General features: G+C 37.1%; 5 protein-coding genes across 6 annotated transcripts; all 5 read right to left on the reverse strand.

The window, feature by feature from the left end:
- On the reverse strand, positions 192-2,651 carry LOC104730069 (calcium uptake protein 1 homolog, mitochondrial). Its single transcript, XM_010449142.2, has 6 exons — positions 2,165-2,651; positions 2,009-2,076; positions 1,591-1,814; positions 1,412-1,495; positions 966-1,179; positions 192-866 (listed from the first exon to the last, which is right to left on the reverse strand). The coding sequence occupies exons 1-6, from the start codon at positions 2,571-2,573 to the stop codon at positions 372-374; spliced, it is 1,494 nt and encodes a 497-aa protein (XP_010447444.1). The 5' UTR covers positions 2,574-2,651; the 3' UTR covers positions 192-371.
- Positions 2,835-7,215, reverse strand: LOC104730071 (neurochondrin). The gene is made up of 16 exons (XM_010449145.1): positions 6,939-7,215; positions 6,627-6,768; positions 6,373-6,509; positions 6,142-6,245; positions 5,939-6,034; positions 5,558-5,651; positions 5,167-5,281; positions 4,880-5,076; positions 4,532-4,623; positions 4,388-4,443; positions 4,076-4,165; positions 3,880-3,979; positions 3,628-3,735; positions 3,461-3,533; positions 3,158-3,364; positions 2,835-3,063 (listed from the first exon to the last, which is right to left on the reverse strand). Exons 1-16 carry the CDS (start codon positions 7,129-7,131, stop codon positions 3,011-3,013), a joined length of 1,857 nt encoding a protein of 618 aa, XP_010447447.1. The 5' UTR covers positions 7,132-7,215; the 3' UTR covers positions 2,835-3,010.
- On the reverse strand, positions 7,432-11,002 carry LOC104730070 (homeobox protein knotted-1-like 5). 2 transcript variants are annotated; one of them, XR_002034592.1, is made up of 7 exons: positions 10,358-11,002; positions 9,854-9,974; positions 9,558-9,757; positions 9,338-9,469; positions 9,107-9,246; positions 8,948-9,023; positions 7,432-7,747 (listed from the first exon to the last, which is right to left on the reverse strand). XR_002034592.1 is itself a non-coding variant. In XM_010449144.2 (6 exons), the coding sequence occupies exons 1-6, from the start codon at positions 10,913-10,915 to the stop codon at positions 9,008-9,010; spliced, it is 1,167 nt and encodes a 388-aa protein (XP_010447446.1). In that variant the 5' UTR covers positions 10,916-11,002; the 3' UTR covers positions 8,632-9,007. The 2 variants fall into 2 exon arrangements, 1 of the variants encoding a protein (XP_010447446.1); XM_010449144.2 differs by lacking the exon at positions 7,432-7,747 and having other exon boundaries at positions 8,632-9,023.
- LOC104733183 lies at positions 13,569-17,420 on the reverse strand. The gene is made up of 6 exons (XM_010452786.2): positions 17,263-17,420; positions 15,801-16,067; positions 14,566-14,622; positions 14,406-14,468; positions 14,238-14,306; positions 13,569-14,109 (listed from the first exon to the last, which is right to left on the reverse strand). The coding sequence occupies exons 1-6, from the start codon at positions 17,398-17,400 to the stop codon at positions 13,930-13,932; spliced, it is 774 nt and encodes a 257-aa protein (XP_010451088.2). The 5' UTR covers positions 17,401-17,420; the 3' UTR covers positions 13,569-13,929.
- LOC104730073 lies at positions 18,831-20,336 on the reverse strand. Its single transcript, XM_010449148.1, has one exon. The coding sequence runs from the start codon at positions 20,189-20,191 to the stop codon at positions 19,586-19,588; it is 606 nt and encodes a 201-aa protein (XP_010447450.1). The 5' UTR covers positions 20,192-20,336; the 3' UTR covers positions 18,831-19,585.

Here is a 22,184-nt window from a genome sequence, read left to right on the forward strand (position 1 = left end):
ACCAACTATTTCATCAGCATTCATCTCTCTCTTAGATTAACTTCGTGACTTTTAGTTTCACCAAAATATTGATTTCAGGAGGGGCTTATGATAACATACAAAGATATCAATACCTTAACTTTTATAGATATAGCTGTGTGTAATCTTTGCCGGATATCTTCTGTTTGTTATGTAATTACCACTTATCATCATTAGATAACAAAAAATAGTAATTCATAGATCCATCAAACTATACACATCAGAATTCTTCTTACAATGCAAGCGTGGAGTAATATCATCAATCTATGGGCTCACTCGTATGAACCCAAGAGCCCAAAAAAAGTCTTCGAGTTTCATCGGTAAGCCCCAAGGACGAAAAAGAGTCTTCACGATCAGGAACAGTTCTTAGAACCATTCCATCCATCAGAGAAGTACCGTGACAGTCCCTTGGCAATCGGCTGTGCCACGTCTCTCTCTCTTCGATGCAGAACCCGCAAAAACTCATCCACACTCAAACTCCCATCTCGATTCGAATCAAACACATGAAACGCAATCTCTATCACATTGTCCGACAGAGTTATCCCACAAACCTGAGAAGCAGCTCGTTTGAAGTCCTTCATTGTAAGTAAGCCATTGGCTTTGCCATAAGCAAAAAGAGCTAGAGAAAATGGTCCAAGTTTACTGCGTAGCTCATCAAACTGTTTGAATTCCTTTAGTGAGATACGCATGTCCCTGAGGCGCGGGTGCTCGCTCAGACCATCAACTCGATCAAGCAGCTTGCCCAAATGGTTTGCATCAGCCGCTGCCACCATAGACAATGCAAAATCTTTGGCTGATATACTTCCTCTTCGTTTATAGTCATAATGTGCAAACTCCAGCCTCAGCATCTATATACAAACAACATAAGATCATTCTCTTTCAGCCTGAACATCTATAGTAGTCACAGGGAGTAAGGAGATGAATTGAATGGTTAAAGAGCTACTTACCTCTTCAGTTAAATCCTTCATAAACTTGATGAACTTATCGTGTTTCAGTTTCTGACTGCCATCTTTTCCAAAGAAGTATTCTACCAAGCCTCCATCCTCAACAGAGCCGGTCATATGTAATATAGTTCGGCGGCCATCTCTGTGACCAACTCCTTGCCTATGTTGAGATCGCATCAGACTCATCACTGTCTTAAACTCTTCCTTGTCAACCTCCCTAAAACAATACTTCGTCAGAACCATCACGAAGAAATAAAAGTTACAAAGGATTAGAAGCACTGACCAGATTTTTTTACATATGATTCAGCGTAAACTGAAAAGAGAGAGACTCCAGTGATTCCCACAACCCGTCCCCGTTTGGAGGATCAAAATATGGGAATACGGACCAGAAAAAATGATAGTTACAAAAAGCAGGATTGATATATGTAGACATTAGAAGGACAACTCACCCGTTGTTGTCAGTATCAAACATTTTGAAAGCGACGGCAAAGCTTGATTCAGGAATGCTGAGTAATGTCACAAAGAATATATACCTGTTCCCAAAACCAAGTAAAAAATTCAATCTTCCAAAAGAAGGAAAAAAAGGAAAGAAAGTAATGATTTTGGTAATAATCAGAAGCTATCTCACTCTTTGAAGGAGATAAGACCATCATTATCAACATCAAAAAGCATGAAGAACTCGGAAGGAGAGCATCTAAGTTCACCGGGATTTCTTTCGCCAGTCAGATAACCTTCTCTTACGAGATGAGACTCTGATGGAGGAAACACCGGCACTATTGCCCTCATCAAATCTGCCGGCTTCATTAGTATTTCTCCTTCCTCTGTCCGAACCGATGCAAAGTACTCGAAAACCTAAAACGAATTAAAAATAACCACAAAGGTAATCTTATGAATTCAATACAACATCTCTAAAACTGAAACAAAGAAGAACAATCAATCAAATCTCTATGATTAAATCTTCATTGGTTCTCTATTCCCAAACAAACAAAGAGCAAAAGAGATCAAAATATGAAAGCTAAAGGGGAAAGACAGAATTTGAAATGCACCTTTTCAGGAGGACTTTGCAATCTCAAACGTTTCTCGTAATTAAAGAAGATCTTCCTTCTAAACGCATCTGTTTTCAAAAAAGAAAATTAGCTCAAATCGAGAGAGAATAACAAAATCAATGGAATCAATATAAGAAGAGGAAGGGATCAACGAACCTCCGAAGATGAATCCAGAGCTGTAACCAGGCAAAGACAATTTGGGAATAAAGGATCTAGGTTTGAGATCGCCGACTTTAACTCCACAAACAGAAGAAGGCGATGATGAACTATCAGCGAAGGAGAATAAATTACTAGTGCCACCAGAATCAGAGGAGGAGGACCAATACAGAAACCCTAAGGCGGAGCCAGCTGTAATCCCGGAGATCCATTTAGCGAGAGATCCGCTAGATACGATGCGCTTCAAAGGATCGGCGACGGGAAGAAGAGCCGAGGAGGAGGAGGAGGGAGAAGATTCCGGCAAGGAAGAGGAGCTACCGTGGATCCTGAGTCGTTGGATGATAAGGAAAGGTCGGTCAACGGACGGTAGAGATGATACTACTGATCTGTAGTGAGATAAGGCGGGCATTATTAATTATGATGATGGATTCTCTTCTTCTCTCTTTTTTTGTTTTTAGAGATTCTTTTTAAGCGCAAACCTTCCTCAAAGGTTTATTTGTAATAAAGGATTTAATCCTAAACAAACGAAAAACGCGTTTGTTTCTGTTTACTGTTTTCTATGCTGAAGGACACTACGCCGTCGTTTTCAATCCTTTAAATTCGGATCTTTTTATCTTCTTTTTAGATTTTCTCAATTTAACGAGTCAAATTTTAGACTGATCAAACAAAATTAAGAAAATCCAAAATATAGATAAAAGGAAAATGATTTAATATACAACAACGTGAAGATCAAAAAGATATTTTGTTTTCATCTTTGCCTAATACTATTATGTCCCTTAGAACGAAGCCCGAGCAAAAACATAATAGCTTCAGCTGATCGATCATGAACACATTTCATGTCATTGCTCAACGGCAATGTTTCTTTATGCTTGGGAATCGACCTGTCCATCGAGAGTATCCTGTTCCACAAATTATCAGAGGACAAACAATTTAGAAGCCTGAGGGGGAAAAAAAGTGATGTTAAATGAGAAAAAAATATGTAGAAACCAAAACCTGCTGTTACGATTTCAAGAAGATCGGCAGTGTCAGACGTATCATTGCCCCATGAGGATAAGCTTCTTGCTATGAGCTTGGCCAAACTATCCAAGGAGCTACCGTTGAAATTAGGTTGCTTGAGTAAAGCCTCTTCTGATGTGAAATCGAAGATCAGAGAGCAGATGCTTGCAGCCATCATCACCACCGATGGGTCATTTGTACGATCTATGACAAAAAGGAAATTATAAACTGACATATTTTAAAACAGTCTTTGATATTTTGTCAGGATTTTAGCAGGAACAAATAAAAAATCATTTTCACCTGCCCAATCTGCCAAAGCTTTCAGTAGTCTGGAAAATGTAGAAATTTCCGGCCTCAAGCTTATTTGTTCCCTCTGTTCATAACATTTCAAAACGTGCCGTCATGATTGGGATATAAAGAAAAGGGCAAAAATGTATGCAAGTCTTATCTTAAGGAGAAGAGAGTACCTTCAAAAGAATATTCATGATTGTATCACAAGCCAAGAATATGCTACCATCTTCATCAGTAGTACTCTCACCACAGCGCTCGATCAGTTTTATTAGGCATTCCACAACCTGTATTGAAATAATCAGACAACTCCTTTATGATTATACATATGATATAAACACTCAAACGTATTAAGGTCAAGCATACAAATAAAGGAAAAGCTGTAAATGAGATATGTTCAAGCATAATGTCATCGGTGTACAGTAACTCACAGCTATATAGCCTCTTGAGGAAGCCAAGAGTTTACATCCTTCTGCATTCATTGTTATTTGGCAAAGCAATGGGAGCAGGAAGCATATGGACAAAAACGGACTGTCAAAACAAAAACGTTAAGACCAAGTTACCCGGGAGGCATTACGTAAACAAGCTTTGTAAAAGGGCCAATAAGATAAAGCAATATGCTCAAACCTGGACTCATCTTCTCCCTCCACTGAAAGCATATAATCCAGAAGATCTTGGACCTGCTCTTTGCATGCAACCGGAGTTTCGGCAAGATAGCTGTTGAAAACACCAAAAAAGTTTAGTGGGTGCCAGAATGGTAAGGAGGCCAAGGCCATCCATGTTCTTCCATAAGGAGTATTAGTTTACAAATTTGTTGATGAAGTAGCGAACCACAATTACATAAACGCAAAACTCGCTAATCTGAATGTATATTCAATACAAAAATAAACAGAAAGAGAGAATTAAGAAGACCAAAGAGTGGTTATCTGTATTCTGTACCTTCCAGTCACTCGCACAGATGCAAGAAGATCATTTCCTTTCTTAATTCCATGTTCCTGTATGAAGCAGAACAAACATGAAAAACAATTATTACACATAAAGACGCTCCAAAGAAGTTTTGATAGTATCAAATATATAAAGTACCTTTGCATCTTTCAGATACTCGAGCACCACTCCCACTGTTTCATTAAGTATTTTAATCACTTTTTGGAAGACAGCTTCATCAGTTAAAGTCCCTGCAAAGACCACAATGTAAATTCTATTTCTTTGATGAAGGAAAAGGCTGACATGCCTTATGTCAAGCGTAAATATTTTCACACAATATTCATCAGCGTAGTTATTAGATATTTGAGCAATGACAATTAGAAGTACTAAGAAGGTTGAGAAAAATAACATACAATAACAGAAAGGTGAACGAAAAAAGATTGTAAAAGATAAAAATAACAGCAGATTGCAAACATTAATAAAATATGATTAAGATCTATGTTATACCTTCATTTTCACCAACAGATGATATATGTTTGATGATCTTTTCTACCAAAGAAAACACGATTGGCAGATACCGTTGCTTCAAAAGAATGTCTTCAACAGTTGAATTATCCTTAGGAGCTTCATACTTCTTGTAAGCGAGATCATTTAACAAAACGGAAATCTCAACATGTGATGACTCTAATACCAGCAGGAGACACCTACAAAAGAAATCAGCATGGTGTGAATCCTTCGGTCACTATGAAAATGTAAGTTAAGTGAGAGTGTAACACAAAGATGTTTTTTCTTACCTATCAGCTGGAAGATCAACATTGGGTAATTTTACCTGACCGATAAGCCAATTTTCACCCAATATTGACATCATATTCTCAGCCAGAATCAACGCATGAAGCTTTTCGCAAGGTGCTACACATGAACAAGACATGTTTCTTAAGCTTCAATAGCATAAAGGATGTAAGCAAGCACTGTATCAATAACATATGACCCCAGATTATCTAATAGTATGTGCTTTTGGTGAAGTACAGATCATGGATACAATTCTTTTCATAAGTGAAAACAAGAGAGGAAATTTGTCAGATAAACAAGTGTATGGCAGATTAGGGGCTGGCAAGAAAGAAATGCCAGAAATAGGTATGGCATTTCCAGTGTTCCATACTACTTGCTAATAGCTTTTTAACTTACCCACACGGTTCTGCAGAATTGCCACAACACCCGTGCGCATATAGTCTGCCCAATTGTTGTCTGGCATGGAACGAAGAGGGTCGTGAAGAAGTGCCTAGGCATAAAAGAGTTCCATGAGAAACATATAATCAGATTGGCACACCCAAAAAAAGAAAGAGGTACACATCAAGACAATGAAGCTCCATTTACCAAGGTGACAATTGCATCATCCACGCAGAAGATAATAACACTCTGATTATCCCAAATTTAATGGAAAAGAGAAAATCAAAAAATTTCGTGCTTATGAATTCACATGTATCATGTTTGTGACTAAATCTAAAAGCATAACTTCGCTAAACTACAGCAACTTTTCCGAAGAATGTTAGGAAAATGAAAACTCACAGAATACTCTGACGAGAAGACTGCAGACAGTAGATGGAGTGCTTCAAACTTCAGGGCATTATGCAACACCGCAAACTGCCGTGAGACAGCAGCAACCTGAATAACAGATAACACTAAGTTTTAACTCCAACTAAAGCACTGCAGCTTTAGTAAATATTGCAAAAACAAAAAAAAAGAGAAAGATAGCAAGTAAGTAGACTCACCACCAAAGACAGTTCTAAGAAGCGTTCAATATTCATGCTCTCACCAGAAAGCTGACTAACCAATAACTGTAGAATCTTTATAGCAACCTCCATGGCATGCGAGCCTGAATAACATGTCTCACATAAGCTTTGAGGGAGAAATTATTCTCAAATCCATAATACCTCACTAGTATCTAAGGTGTCTTACATACACAACAAAACAATGTAAAAACAAATGAATAAGTAATTTACCATCAGGTAGATCAGACATCTGGGGAGCAATCACTCTCAATCCTCCAGAGTTTGTCAAAGTCATAACACCAGCTTCACAAGCCGTGGACACCAAATACAGAATCTCATAACAATCTTCGAGAACGTTTGTAGTTATTCTGAAAATTTCCAAAAAGCCAATTTCCTAACTTTTAAGATGTCATACACAGAAGCAAAACTTGAGAAGAGCCAACATTGGAAAACCACAGATGAAATAATCAGGTGATGTAACATACCGTTTCGACATAATTTCAAGAATTAGAGGAATTCTGGAGACCATCTCTTCTGAAGAAGCTATCTCGGGAACACGGCAGAATGCAGCAAGAACAGTAAGAGATAGCTGCAGATACACATCACGATTATCACCACTACCACTACCTGCCAAATAAAAACAAAAGAAAAAATTCCAAACCAGTCAAAACCCCAACACTAGAGAGAGCAACAAAAACCTTAGTATCTCAACTAAAAATTCAATCTTTCCCCAAGATTAGTATAGTATCTAGAGTGAGAAACAAGAGAAAGATCAATAGTTGGAGGGTTTTGTTTACCGGTGCGGAGAAGACGGTCGAGAAAATGAGTACCGACGGCTTCGTAGACCTTCTTGAGGGAAACGACGTCATCGCTCTTGCAAAATTTAGTGACGAGAAGTAAACCGGCGAGCCTCTGCTCGTCCCTCTCCCCTTTCAATAGCTTAAGGCAATCGTCAAGCGACGGAGACCGTTCCTCCTGTGGTGCTTCCATAATCACCCAACTCAAACAACAACAAGAGTAAACAAAACAAGACGAACAGAAATTGAAAGCGAGAGAGAATGCAAAAAAAAAAGTTAAAACGAAGTTCCGTTCCTTCGAGAAGACGAAGAAAAATATATTAGTCAAATCAGAATAAGGCCCAAAAAAGTAGGCCCAATATAAATGGGCTTCTAAATAATATAACCTCCTAATTAATGGAAATTATAAAACTATTAGAAGAAGAAACACAAAAGAATTTGGGAAACTACTCATTCATCTGCTAGCAACATCATACTACAGTACATTTCAAGCTAGTGTTGTTTAATAATGATGAATACTGCTTGATACATTACATACGAAATTACGAACCATATTGGCACTTTACATATAAAGCTCTTAGCTCACACGTGATTGTGCGTTCGTTACAAGACGCAAACCAAAACAATACAGATCAGTTCCCTTCCATAAACTACTTTATGTACACATATATAAACACATACAGTATTAATAAGGCCGCTACAACAAGCAAATCAGATTCTAGAATCCGGTTTTATAGGCAAACCGGTACCACCTATACTAAACACATTCTGTACGATCGTAGAACCGGAGGAGAAACTGTGTCTTTCATTTCTGGTTCCCTTTGAATTCACATGGCAAAGAANAACATTGGAAAACCACAGATGAAAGAATCAGGTGATGTAACATACCGTTTCGACATAATTTCAAGAATTAGAGGAATTCTGGAGACCATCTCTTCTGAAGAAGCTATCTCGGGAACACGGCAGAATGCAGCAAGAACAGTAAGAGATAGCTGCAGATACACATCACGATTATCACCACTACCACTACCTGCCAAATAAAAACAAAAGAAAAAATTCCAAACCAGTCAAAACCCCAACACTAGAGAGAGCAACAAAAACCTTAGTATCTCAACTAAAAATTCAATCTTTCCCCAAGATTAGTATAGTATCTAGAGTGAGAAACAAGAGAAAGATCAATAGTTGGAGGGTTTTGTTTACCGGTGCGGAGAAGACGGTCGAGAAAATGAGTACCGACGGCTTCGTAGACCTTCTTGAGGGAAACGACGTCATCGCTCTTGCAAAATTTAGTGACGAGAAGTAAACCGGCGAGCCTCTGCTCGTCCCTCTCCCCTTTCAATAGCTTAAGGCAATCGTCAAGCGACGGAGACCGTTCCTCCTGTGGTGCTTCCATAATCACCCAACTCAAACAACAACAAGAGTAAACAAAACAAGACGAACAGAAATTGAAAGCGAGAGAGAATGCAAAAAAAAAAGTTAAAACGAAGTTCCGTTCCTTCGAGAAGACGAAGAAAAATATATTAGTCAAATCAGAATAAGGCCCAAAAAAGTAGGCCCAATATAAATGGGCTTCTAAATAATATAACCTCCTAATTAATGGAAATTATAAAACTATTAGAAGAAGAAACACAAAAGAATTTGGGAAACTACTCATTCATCTGCTAGCAACATCATACTACAGTACATTTCAAGCTAGTGTTGTTTAATAATGATGAATACTGCTTGATACATTACATACGAAATTACGAACCATATTGGCACTTTACATATAAAGCTCTTAGCTCACACGTGATTGTGCGTTCGTTACAAGACGCAAACCAAAACAATACAGATCAGTTCCCTTCCATAAACTACTTTATGTACACATATATAAACACATACAGTATTAATAAGGCCGCTACAACAAGCAAATCAGATTCTAGAATCCGGTTTTATAGGCAAACCGGTACCACCTATACTAAACACATTCTGTACGATCGTAGAACCGGAGGAGAAACTGTGTCTTTCATTTCTGGTTCCCTTTGAATTCACATGGCAAAGAACCATCCTCTGGTTAGCCGCTATTTCATCTACGACTTGTCGGTCCTGAGTTTGGTTAAGAAAGAATATATCTTGACCGGTTTTGATGAAATTTGCAGAATGGGAAAGTGATAAGATTCTTGCTTTACCGTTTGCGTTTGTTCTTGGAGAGAGTAGATGATGTTGAAGTATTACTGTTCCAGTTTCTTTTCCTCTGGTTGATGAACCAATTGTTGATTTGTTTCAACTGCAAACCGGTTTCTTGTACCAGTTTTGCCTTATCTTCCTCCTGCAGTTCCAAAACAACATCAAGAATCAATGCAAACCCCGGTTTTTTGACAATGTCGTACCAAACTAAACTTCCCGGCTGAGGTTCTTACTGTTGGGTATGGCCATTTCGAGTGAGTACGCCACCACTCTTTGAGTACAGAAGTTGTATCTCCCGGCAGCTTCCCCGCTCTTCTCTTCCTCATTATCTCTTCTCTTATGTCCACAATCTTCTCTTTGAAACCCTTTAGGAGAAAAAAAACAATCCACAAGATAAAACAATGTGTTTAGTTTTGTGTAATGTTAACATTGAAACTTGCTCAACCATATTACCTGTTTAAGCTCATGCTTCAGTTCTTTCTTCACACGTTCCATCAAGGATCTCTCTCGTTCGGTAGGAACAAGAGGACCAAACCCCATCAAGCAATCTGAACCGTCCAAACTTCCATCAAACATGTTGACCTCGCTATCTACTTGATTATCATCTTCATCATCCGACATTGTCTTGCCATTACTTTCACTTGGAGAAACTCCTACAAACCAGAAGAAAGACAAAAGCAAGACACCTCTAAAGCGAGAAGGCAACAAAAAAAAAAAAGAAAAAAAAAAAGAAAGATTTGGGACGCTACCAGTTAGGGATTGAAGTGATTGTTCGATCTCCCAACAAGCAGTAATAGCTTCCATTGCATGGACACAAACGTGGTGCTGGAGTTGTTCTTTGAATGAACATAACAACACAACATAATGTGACTGCAAACATCATAAAAGAAAGGTGAAATTCCAAACCATAAGACATACAAACAGAACGTTACAAAAAAATATTATGTCTTCTTTCTCCTGGACAAAACTCAGACGACATACAAAACTCCTTTTAGTAAGAAGCAGACAAACAATTAGCCACCAAGAAATAAGCATTGTCCAACAAATACAACTTCTTTGAGACAAACCAAAGCTCATAACGATTTCAAGAACTCAAGAATCATTAACAATGAACCACATGGAAAATGTGAATTTGACACTCAACTAGTAAACAGAAATCAAATGCAGAATCGTTCACAGTTCAAAAATATTGGAACTTTGCATGAACCATATCCAAATTTGAACCTGGAATTAAAGAAAAATTTAAACTTTACCATAAAATGATCAAGTTCCTTGTTGTCCACAACCACACCAAGAGTGGAGTACTTCTCAGCAACAGTATGCAACTGACTGAGCTGAGCATCGATCCTCGGAATCTGGTCAACGGGAGTAGCAACCCTAAGGCAAGCCACATGAGCGGCAAGAAGCTGCTCATACATCGGGTGTCTCAAAATCGCAGCCTTATAGCTAGCGCTCCGCCAATCTTCACCTCCAACAACACCGAGTATAGTTTCACCGTCGGCGTTGACCCCATCGACAACTTCAGAACGGACTTCTCCGGCGTTTTGGATCTCCGTATGAAAAGAGAGCCACCGTGGGTTAGCATCAGAAGCGGAATTGTCTCCGTTGCGGTGCGGAGGAGCGAGATCGGACTCCGTCGTGGCTAAGGTGGAAGGGTGGTTGAGGAAACTGGCGGTGACAAGCGAAGGTGTTTCGGAGAAGTGACGCTGATGCTGCTGCGGCGGAGGAGGTTGGTGTGATTGGTCGGAGAAGTGTCGGAGAGGAAGGTCTTCTTGTGGAGGAAGGAGGTGAGAGCTGTTGTTAAACGACATTGTTTTCCTGCGTTTTGGGGATCGGAGAAGAGAGAAAGAAAGAAAGAAAGAAAGAAAGAAAGGTAAGGTCTTCTCTTTCCTCTTGTCTATTTGTGAAGACGACCAAAGTGAGTGTATGTGTCTTGTTCTAATTTAATCTTTAATACACTTTTTTTTTTTCTTTTGTGCAACTTCAGTTTTTTTAATGTCAACAACATAATTAAAAGCTGTAAGCCTGTAACAAAAATTGGAACATAAAAGAAAAATAATAAAAGCATGAAAATAATAAGTTTGGTGGCATTCATGAGAATGAGTTTAAAGAGTTATGTACTGTAAATCTAATTTTCACAAATCTTGTAAGGTTGTACTTGTACTATGAGTATGAGCGATACTTTGGTACTAGTAAAACCATATATATAACCGCTTGTGCTGTTGTGCATACGTTTTGGTATTTTTAACTTCAAAGCTGGCCCATCACTTATGCCTTTTGTTTCGAGGATCGAATTAGCCTCGCGACAAGGTTTGTGCTTCGATCCACCCGTATGTAAATGTTTGTAATCTCATTCCAAACTTTATCTGACGTTAGTTACATTTCAACAAATCTAGTTAAATATGCGTCAATGGAGATGATGATCCTCAATCATTGTGACTTATCAACCGGTCGTCCATATTCCAATGTCTTGCAAATATACCCCACTGTTGCTGAGTAAGACACTCCTCTAAAGATATTTCTTTCTAATCTTCCATTAACAAACCAAGGAAAGATTTACACTTCATCTTAAGGATGGACAAAAGGCTAGATAGATTGAAGAAAAGGAGTCTGCCATGACATGACCCTATTAGGTGAAGTGGTTCAATTTTTTTAAAAAATAATTAATTTGGAGTTATCTCTTTTAGATTTATTTTAAAATTAATTTCTTACATATTTTATGAATAAATACACATATATATTAATTAATCCATATACAGGACTAATAAAATAATTAACTTACTCATTAAATTTGATAAAATATAAAGGTTTATATCATATTTGAATGCAAATATCATAAAACATCTACTTGAAAAAGAATGAGAATGAAAAAAAAATGAGAAGTATAGTAATTACCATCAATTTATTTCTAAAGATTTTTAAGGCACAATGATTTTTATTTCTTTTTTTATAATAAAGGAAGGATTATTTCTACCAAAAAAAAAAGGAAGGATTATTATGTTTGTATCTCTCTTGCCCCCAAAAAACACAAAAAACAAAATATATATATATATATATATATTGTTTGTATAACTTTAGACAATAAACTTGGAATGCATGAAATGAAACAGACTGAAACAAACAAATTAGCTGATAAAACAAGTTGGCATTGCTTATTTCTTTGGCATTTTTAATCGAATATTTTATCAATGAACACGCCGACAATCCACCAATAGCATTACACATTTACACCTCCCATGTTTAAATTTAAAAATAATAGAAAAATCATCATGACTGAAGAAGATATTGATGATAGCTCTCTTTGTCTTGCGTTAGAGCATTTTTATAGAGGGAAACTATTTTAAGTGTTCTTAAAGTAAAAATATTATGAAAATAATGTTAAATCATTAATTAAGATCTTTTGTTAAGAAGTTAGTTATTGGGAGAACATGTTTAACATCATAAGATTTAATAATATAATATTCTTAAACATATTACAATTATAAAAACTTATAAAATAACATTTAAATTGCAAATTTATAAAAATTTTACTAAAATTCAAAATACAATACCAAATTTTTATGACAAAAAAACATTGTAAATAAAATTAAAAAAAACAAACAAACATATTACTTAATTAATTAAACATACAAATATTTTATTTAATTAAACACGCAAACATATTACTTAATTAATTAAACACACAAACATTTTATTTTTTCTTTCTTTGCAAAAAATCTCGGCCAATCACATGAAGCCACGACCAATAAGAACTGAGCTTAAATCAGTTATAAAAAAATTGTTCTTACGCCACTATTCATTATTTTTCTAATTTTTTGGGCTTAGAACATCGTCACTAAAAAAGCCGATCAATGCTAGACAAAAGCCAATCAACAACTACTTTAGTAGCTAGTAGATATCGGATGTATACTGGATAAGCACCTCACGGCGAAACCAGACATCTCTGCTAAAGGAGCTAGAAAATTATGGGCAACTAACCGACCAACCACTGCAAAAAAAGCCAGTGGATGTCGGACTGAATCGGTTACACTTAATCGGAGAATTCCGGACAGCGGAGTAAGGATTGGAAATTACCATTAAATTCATTTTTAAGGCACAATGATTTTTATCTTCTTTATTTCATAAAGGAAGGATTCTTATGTTTGTATTGTATCTCTTTTGCCCCAAAAGAAAACAAAAATTGTTTGTATAAGTTTAGACAATAGACTTGGGATGCATGAAATGAAGCAGACTGAAACAAACAAATTAGCTGATTAACAAGTTGGCATTGCTTATATTTTTTTTGGCATTTAAAAACGAATATTTTATCCTTGAACACGCAGACAATCCACCAATAGCATTACACCTCCCAAGTTTAAAAATTAAAAATTAAAATTAAACATAATAGAAAAATCATCATGACTGAAGAAGATGATATTGATGATAGATCTCTCTTGTCTTGGGTTAGTTGAGCGGAAACTAGTGTTTATGATAGATCTCTCTTGCATATAATTAAGAAGGAAAAGTTTAAAACAGTAAAGTCTATTAGCTGTCCTACTTCTTTTCTCCCTTGAACAACAATTTCCAATAAAGCTTTTTTACTAACTACAACGAATCGGGTACAAACGAGAGAGAAAGTAAACCTAATTTCCACCTTCTTCTAAAAAAAAATCAAGAAGTAATGAGCGTTTTACCCCCTAAAATAGAAGGAATCAGAAAACGAGAATGCTACGGGAGATAATGTTTTAACCTCTTTTTTATCCTAAGTATTACATTCACCTTTCTTTGTAAAAAAATCTCCAGCTCCATCCTTCTTGAGACTGCAAATCTTTCAGAATAAGCCACGCTAGCTGGTACCGTACAATATCTCTTCCTCTGATGGTACCATGTTAAGATCAGGGAGGAAGAAGACACTCCCCTGATTTTCCGAGTCACCCTCTACTCTGCAAGATTTTGGTACGGGTTGTGGTTTATGAATGATATCAACCCGAGTCTCGTTCTTGACACGGCCTGAACTCAAGTCAAGCTGAAACAAAGAAAACAAGAAAGAGTAGATTTTGAATTCAGCTAAGAGGCTAACAAAGAGACAGAATCTGGAAGATCATAATACCGCAAAAGATGGCTAAGGAGAATCAAAATTTATTATAGTTTTACCTTAATCCTCTTCAATCTTTGATTCCTTACGTTTTGTTCGTTGAATGTTGCTCGGAGACTTGCAATCTCCTGTAGAAAAAAATGTTGGATCCATTTAGAATAAAGAAGATGCAAAACGAATAAGAAACCATAATGATAAAACAAAAAAAATTAGCAAGTAGAATATACCTTTTCAAGGTCAAGTCTTTCTTTCAACTTTAAGTTCTCTTCGTTCTTAAGCTCAGAAGATGACTGTCAAATAAGAAAAAAAAAAACAAAACCTCAGCTAAATAAAACTCGGAATTTAGGAGTGAAGTTGAAATCCAAGAAAGAGAGTTTCTTCTCATACCCTCTTTTTCTTCAATCTCCTGGAGAAAGAACTAGTGATTTCGTTTGTGGGAAAGACCTTCAAAACAAATAACAATAACGTATTTGATTAGCAACAGCACTCTAGTTAAAGATGCCAAATCTGAACATTTGAAGTTACTAATATGATTAAACAATGCTGACGAATAACAACGACAACTCTATTATTATTAGATCTCTTTACTTTTTATAATAAAAACCCAAACATCTTAATTTAACTAACACATGGGAGTAGTAAAAGTTTTAATTTTCCCACTAATAGAAATTTAAAAGAAAAGTCACTAATACTCAATGAAGGATGATGGCACATCATGACAATTCCGTGTCATCAGAGTCGTCATCACTCTTTTAAAGATCACGTGACCCCCCCAATCCCTCCGACAAGATTTTACTCGTTTCGTTTCTTTCCTCCCAAAACGCTAACGTTTAGGGCCTCAAAAACGTAAAGCAAAACGCGCACGTTTGACCAACTAGCTGTACTATTCCCCCATAATCTAATCTACAAAACCCTTTTTGTTATTTATTCCTCAAGACAACAACAACAAAATAAAATTTGACCGGTTCCTAATTAATCCCCATCGAACCGGCCAAACGCTCCTAACGCAAGATCCGGTTCAACGCGTACCGGGGATTTCGGTTACTCTTTTTTAACCGTCAACCTCCAGATTTATTAAACAGAGTAAAAAAAAAAAACACCTCTGAAGGTTATTTCTAAACGAATAGCAAAGTTTTTAATTACCAAAAAAAAAAAGTGAGAAAAAATGGAAAAAAAGATTAAGTAAGCTTAAAGAGGGTTTGACTTTTTTTATTACTAGAGATGGATAGATTCATTTAACCTAGAAGGTGGTTAGAACGGTAAAACACGGCGGAGGAAATAATTTTCCGGCCGATTCGGTTGTAATTGAAGAAAACAGAATAAAAGAAGGTCTAGTGAGGTTTTCAAGCGTGCGTGAGATGTGCGTCATCCTAAATTCGAGAATCGTGGATTTTGAAGAGAAACAAAAAATGAAGAGAAACAGAGAGACGGCGAAGGATCTTCTCAATTACGAGCACACGACGGACGGCGAAATCCGGATTTCCCGGCGAGATCGGAATCGGTAAAAATCAAGCGAGGGGAAGGATTCTCATCTCACCGCAGCTACGGGGATTCGTAATCGAGAGAGAGAGAGAGAGAGAGAGAGAGGAGACAAAAACGAGGATGGGGGAAAGAGAAGGTACCTTAGATCCAGATCCCGTAGACGTAGAGCAGCTAGCTTGACGACTAGTATCCTCAAATCCATCGGCGGAAGGAGACGCAGAGCCGCCGCGACTTCCAGATCCACCACGGCTACCAGATCCACCACTCCATGAGAGAGGAGTCTTCGGACTAGCTCTAACGGAATCCACGTCTTTCTTCATCGAAACGGTAACAACACCGCCACCGCCGCCAGCGAATCTTGAGGAACGAGACCGTCGTTGACGGTTACCCCATCGTAACGGAGGTAGATTCGTCGCCGGCNGCACATCATGACAATTCCGTGTCATCAGAGTCGTCATCACTCTTTTAAAGATCACGTGACCCCCCCAATCCCTCCGACAAGATTTTACTCGTTTCGTTTCTTTCCTCCCAAAACGCTAACGTTTAGGGCCTCAAAAACGTAAAGCAAAACGCGCACGTTTGACCAACTAGCTGTACTATTCCCCCATAATCTAATCTACAAAACCCTTTTTGTTATTTATTCCTCAAGACAACAACAACAAAATAAAATTTGACCGGTTCCTAATTAATCCCCATCGAACCGGCCAAACGCTCCTAACGCAAGATCCGGTTCAACGCGTACCGGGGATTTCGGTTACTCTTTTTTAACCGTCAACCTCCAGATTTATTAAACAGAGTAAAAAAAAAAAACACCTCTGAAGGTTATTTCTAAACGAATAGCAAAGTTTTTAATTACCAAAAAAAAAAAGTGAGAAAAAATGGAAAAAAAGATTAAGTAAGCTTAAAGAGGGTTTGACTTTTTTTATTACTAGAGATGGATAGATTCATTTAACCTAGAAGGTGGTTAGAACGGTAAAACACGGCGGAGGAAATAATTTTCCGGCCGATTCGGTTGTAATTGAAGAAAACAGAATAAAAGAAGGTCTAGTGAGGTTTTCAAGCGTGCGTGAGATGTGCGTCATCCTAAATTCGAGAATCGTGGATTTTGAAGAGAAACAAAAAATGAAGAGAAACAGAGAGACGGCGAAGGATCTTCTCAATTACGAGCACACGACGGACGGCGAAATCCGGATTTCCCGGCGAGATCGGAATCGGTAAAAATCAAGCGAGGGGAAGGATTCTCATCTCACCGCAGCTACGGGGATTCGTAATCGAGAGAGAGAGAGAGAGAGAGAGAGAGGAGACAAAAACGAGGATGGGGGAAAGAGAAGGTACCTTAGATCCAGATCCCGTAGACGTAGAGCAGCTAGCTTGACGACTAGTATCCTCAAATCCATCGGCGGAAGGAGACGCAGAGCCGCCGCGACTTCCAGATCCACCACGGCTACCAGATCCACCACTCCATGAGAGAGGAGTCTTCGGACTAGCTCTAACGGAATCCACGTCTTTCTTCATCGAAACGGTAACAACACCGCCACCGCCGCCAGCGAATCTTGAGGAACGAGACCGTCGTTGACGGTTACCCCATCGTAACGGAGGTAGATTCGTCGCCGGCTTATCAGTTCCAGCATGTTTTAGCCGTAACAGAAGCTCAACAACCATCTCGTCGTCTGTCATCGCCGTCTTTACCCAGTCATCTTTCACCGGAATCTTAGCTGATGCCGACGCAGTCTTCTTCATCGTCGCTTAACAACGATGACAACACTAATCAAAATCTCTGTTAGCTCCCGTGGGAATCAGAGACAGAGAAGAGAAGCTGAGAAAGAGAGAGAGATGAAAGGAAGAGAAAGTTACAGAAGAGAGAGAGAGGAAGAAGTTGAAATATCGAAATAGAGAGAAAGAAAAAAGAGAGTAGATGGGATTCGTGTTATATACGAACGAGGCCTCTCTTTCTCTCTAAATTATTCCTCTTTTTAATTTTTATTTTCCATGTTTGTTCTTTTCGAAAAAATAAAATTGAATATTTATTTCCATTTTAATGCCGATATGAAAAATGCAAGATCGGGTCTGTGGCTAGATGGATTGCAGATTTGGATTTAATTTATTTTTTATTTTTGACAAATATTATTATTATTATTATATCAAAAAACAAAATATGGGACCCAAAAACTGAGTTGTGTGGGGGAAAGGGTATGTGAGAAAAAAAAAACAATTAAGTAAAGATTCCCTAATAACAACTCTTTTTAAAAATATAATAATATTGTCAAAAAAAAATTAGTTTAGGATACAGTTTTCTTATTTCTCTGGTTAGGTAGAAAAATCTCTCATTAGGGCAACCCATCAATTATGTTATCGGAGTGTTAATTATCTTTTTAGTAACTGCGACCAAAAAAAAAAAAACTGACGTGGCAAGTTGATTCACTAAATAACACGTCATAAATCACCAATGTTTACTTGACGACTAGGCAAGTTGTTAAATTATGGATGAGAACCAGGGTTCCCGTTATTTAATGATTCTAAAATATCTTACCTTATGTGTTTCATTCTTTTATAGAATCTATCAATTCAGGATTAGGACTAAGAAACAACTTCTAGATCTAGATAATGGGGCTATGGGCCTTCTTCAATCAGGCCAAGGTGGGCTGTCTCACTATGAGAAAGCAGATATCTTAACAGCTTGCCTTGCACCAACCAAGTGGCATAGTATATAACAATTGTGATAATGACACCCTTTTTTTTTTAACTAAAGAAACCACAACAGCAAGGACATCCATGGCTAATTAAGTTGATATTGAATGAAGTCTCTGATAGATTATCATATGAAGTCTCAGATAAAAGTCACTTTCAGCTTCCGAGATCAATTGGCATTTTTAGTAGACTTTTGATTGTATGATATAATTTATATCAATTATTTGTGACAAAGTCTTTGTGTGATTCACATATCAAGACAAGTCTTTATTATATTGGGAAACATCTGTGCAAGTGTTAAATTGGTTAATTTGCAGTAAACACCTTAAACATGTACTAAAGTCCCAGGGTCAATCCTTTCTCATGGTTCAATTCATTCTATCATTTGCATATTGTTTCATCGTTTTTGTTGGTGGGTCAACTATCATCTCAAGGTTGTACCAAACGTTCAAAAGCAGAAGAAAAGAGTCTTGAAAACAAACTAAAAAAGCCAAATAGAACTTTATAATATAAATTCGATAATATTAAAGATAGAAGTACAGAGAATTGTATGTAGTACAGAAGATTACATGGAAGCCTTTACACTTCATCTAACCAGTAACTACTACATCTCCGTGATAGTTTGCCTTACCCTAGACGACACGAAAACAAAGAGACCCAACAGAAGAAGAAAACCCCAATTAAACTAGAAAACATTAAAAGATAGAAGTAATACAGAGAATTGCAAAAACTGCAGATTACATCGAAACCTAAGCTTCATCTTACCAGTAAAAACACATCTCTATAACTTGCCTTACAACCTGAGAACCCTAACGAAATGAGAAAAAGACTCAAAAGCTATAATTAATTTACCCAGAGAACCCGACGATTAAAGCAGAGATTAAAGACCCAAAAGATACAGTAAAAAAAAAAAAAGAAGGCTATGCACAAAATACTCCTACACAAACACTAAACCCTAAGAAGAGAAACTAAGACCTGTTAAGAAGATATTTCGATCTTGCCCCTTGAAAAAATAAGGGAAGATTCGAAACGGTTCATAACGAAGATGTGTGGTTTCTTCATCTTCTAGATTCATCATCGTCTTGGAGAGATTATCATTTTTCTTTGTAGATCTCCGGTTTTTAAGTCGGAATCTGACGATCGGTAAACAGAACTGTAACACTTTCGTAACCATTTTGGGGATCATCTGAGATTCTTTTCACAAAAAAAAATCAAAGATGATCAGAGACATACGCCGTCAAGCGATGTCAAGACGAAGCATCCTGATCAGATCATTGGTTGCATCGGCGGCTTGGAACACAGAGACGCTCTTCTTCGAGAAAAAAGCTGGAAGCGGTACATCGCTTGGAGGCGGCGAGGTCATGGTGACCGGACCGGCGTAAAACGGTGCCGTTTTCGATTTGCGGCCAGATAAACGGATCTGACTCGGAATCAAACCCGGATCGGGTCCAATCCGACGAGTAGATCCCAGATCTGACTTCTCAACAACCAGATCTGTCTTCACAACAGCCAGATCTGGAACCTTGACCGGAATCTCTTCGCCGCGCTTCAAGATTCTCACCTGAGAGACAGCGACGGTGTTTTTGGGACTCTTCTTAACCGTTCCTTTTGGAACGAAAGCAGATACAGCCGCGCGTGGAGGAGGAAGAGGCGGCGCTACAGGAGGAGAAGGAGATCTGGTCGATTGGTTACGAGGAGGAGGACTCCGGCGCGTACGGTTGTTGTTAGAAACGGGCTTTTTCTGCCTGTTGGGACACGCGCTAGGGTTACGGGGATGATGATATCTCATGTGGGAGAACGGATCTTTCAAACAATCTTGTGGGTTGAGAACTGCGACGCCCATAACTTAAACGGAGGCAGATTAGGTTTGAGAGAGAGGGAGGAGGAAGAAGACGGAAGAGATTAATTAAAATTTATCTCGGGAAAATGGAAATTTGTCGGGGAAGAAGATAGAGAGAGATAATAAAATTAGAAGGTGAATGAATAAATGAGGAGGTGGAAGAAACGTTAGTTTTATACACCTCTCTCGGGCCAGCATTAAGACGGTTTCTTAACCAGCTCTCGCCCTTCTTGTTTGTGTTTTACACGCGCTGAGTTGTTTCTTCCTTTTTTTTTTTTTTTCTTTAAACCTATTTTCCTTTATTTTTCTTCTTTAACTTTTTTATATGTTTTACTTTACTTGATATGATAATAAATGGATTTTGTCCCAAAAACAAAAAAGATATGTTAAATAAATGGATTTTGTCTAAAAACATAAAGATTATGTTTTCTTTTTTCTATTTTCTTCAAATATGTTATCTCAACATTTACTTTTTTCTATTTATTATTCTTTAAATTATCCTAAAAAATTATAACAGTGGAGATTTTGCTTTGATACTAGTTAAAATATATATATTGACACGAATAAAAGATGGTATAATCTTTCTCCCCTAACCCAAAAACAAGTAGCATATATTAAAAGGTTAATTTATACAATTGTAAGTGTTTAAAGTTGTTGACAAAAAAAAATGATTAACATTAAATAATTTAGACAAGTTGTCAATAATAAGAGATAACTGCAATTTTCTTCTTTTATTTTTATACTAATAAAGGTGCTTTGCCGAACAGTATCCAAGCAAAAAAGATCTTCCATTACACGTTAAATAAAGGTGCATTTTTAAAAAAGATCTTTATTTTTATACTAATAAAGGTGCATTTGTCGCTTTCATTATCACACGTTAAACATAAATATAATCCTTCATTAGAGAGGCATGTATCTTCTCTCAACCCTTTGAGTAAACTTCACAATTATTATTCTCATACACAATAATATACATCCATATGATAAGACCATAACTAATTAATATTGATACGAACGCTAATCTTAAGAATAAAATTTTACATTATTTACAAAATATAGCTAATAACAAAGTGGGAAATAAAATGCGGTTAATGTATTGGATGGTATGGTAATAAAAGACTGGTTAAGCAGTGATAAAACGATTAAAAAAGTAAAAACTGATAAGGAGAACAAAGAAACACAAAGACCAGTAAACCCATTTTGATAAAAAAAAAAAAACATAGTGATACGACCTTCCTAGAAATACAAAAAAACTAAATCATAAATCATATAATAGTATATAAGTGGAGCTACAAATAAAAAGCCAATAGAGATATTCTGAATAGGTGGAGTAGAATATTTGTGTTGGAGGGGGAATAGGTAAAATGACAACAACTTCTTGAAAGAAGTGGTCGACCATATTAATAACTAGTATTTTATTATAATAATAATAATAACAAATGTGAAAGAGGGCGCGTGAGGTTTGATTGAAGTGGTTTCTTTTAGTTCTAGGGGTTAATAAGGACAGAACAGAGGAGGAACCCACGACGATAGAGAGAGAGTCTCAGCTACGCGTTACCGGGTCCCACTTCCCCCACTTCTTCTCTCCATCTCACCTTTTTATTTTTTGGTTTGCCCCTCCAATAATTAACATATCCCTTTTATAACTCAACCCTTGGTATTCCGATGTATTTACTATATTGCCATGCACTCGTTTATCTTCTCTGACCTTGAATATTTCTCTCTTTGTTTATACTATTCGATTTTTGTTTTTTTTTCTTTCTTTTCCCACTAAATTAAAATTACTATTTTTATTTGTAAAGTTATGTAACTTATGAGGAGGTTTTTTGTGTTATTTTTCTTGTAATTTTATATCGTATTCATTAATCGAACCAAAAAAAGGAAAATGAAAATGAGACAACGAAGTAAAAAAAGGTGAAGCAATGCAATTTGCGAAACTGAGACAAACAAAAAAAAAAACGCCTAGTTATCATGGTTTTGGCAGTGGTGGTGTGGT

This window comes from Camelina sativa, chromosome 12 (assembly GCF_000633955.1).
Source record: "Camelina sativa cultivar DH55 chromosome 12, Cs, whole genome shotgun sequence".
Classification (NCBI taxonomy): Eukaryota; Viridiplantae; Streptophyta; class Magnoliopsida; order Brassicales; family Brassicaceae; genus Camelina; species Camelina sativa.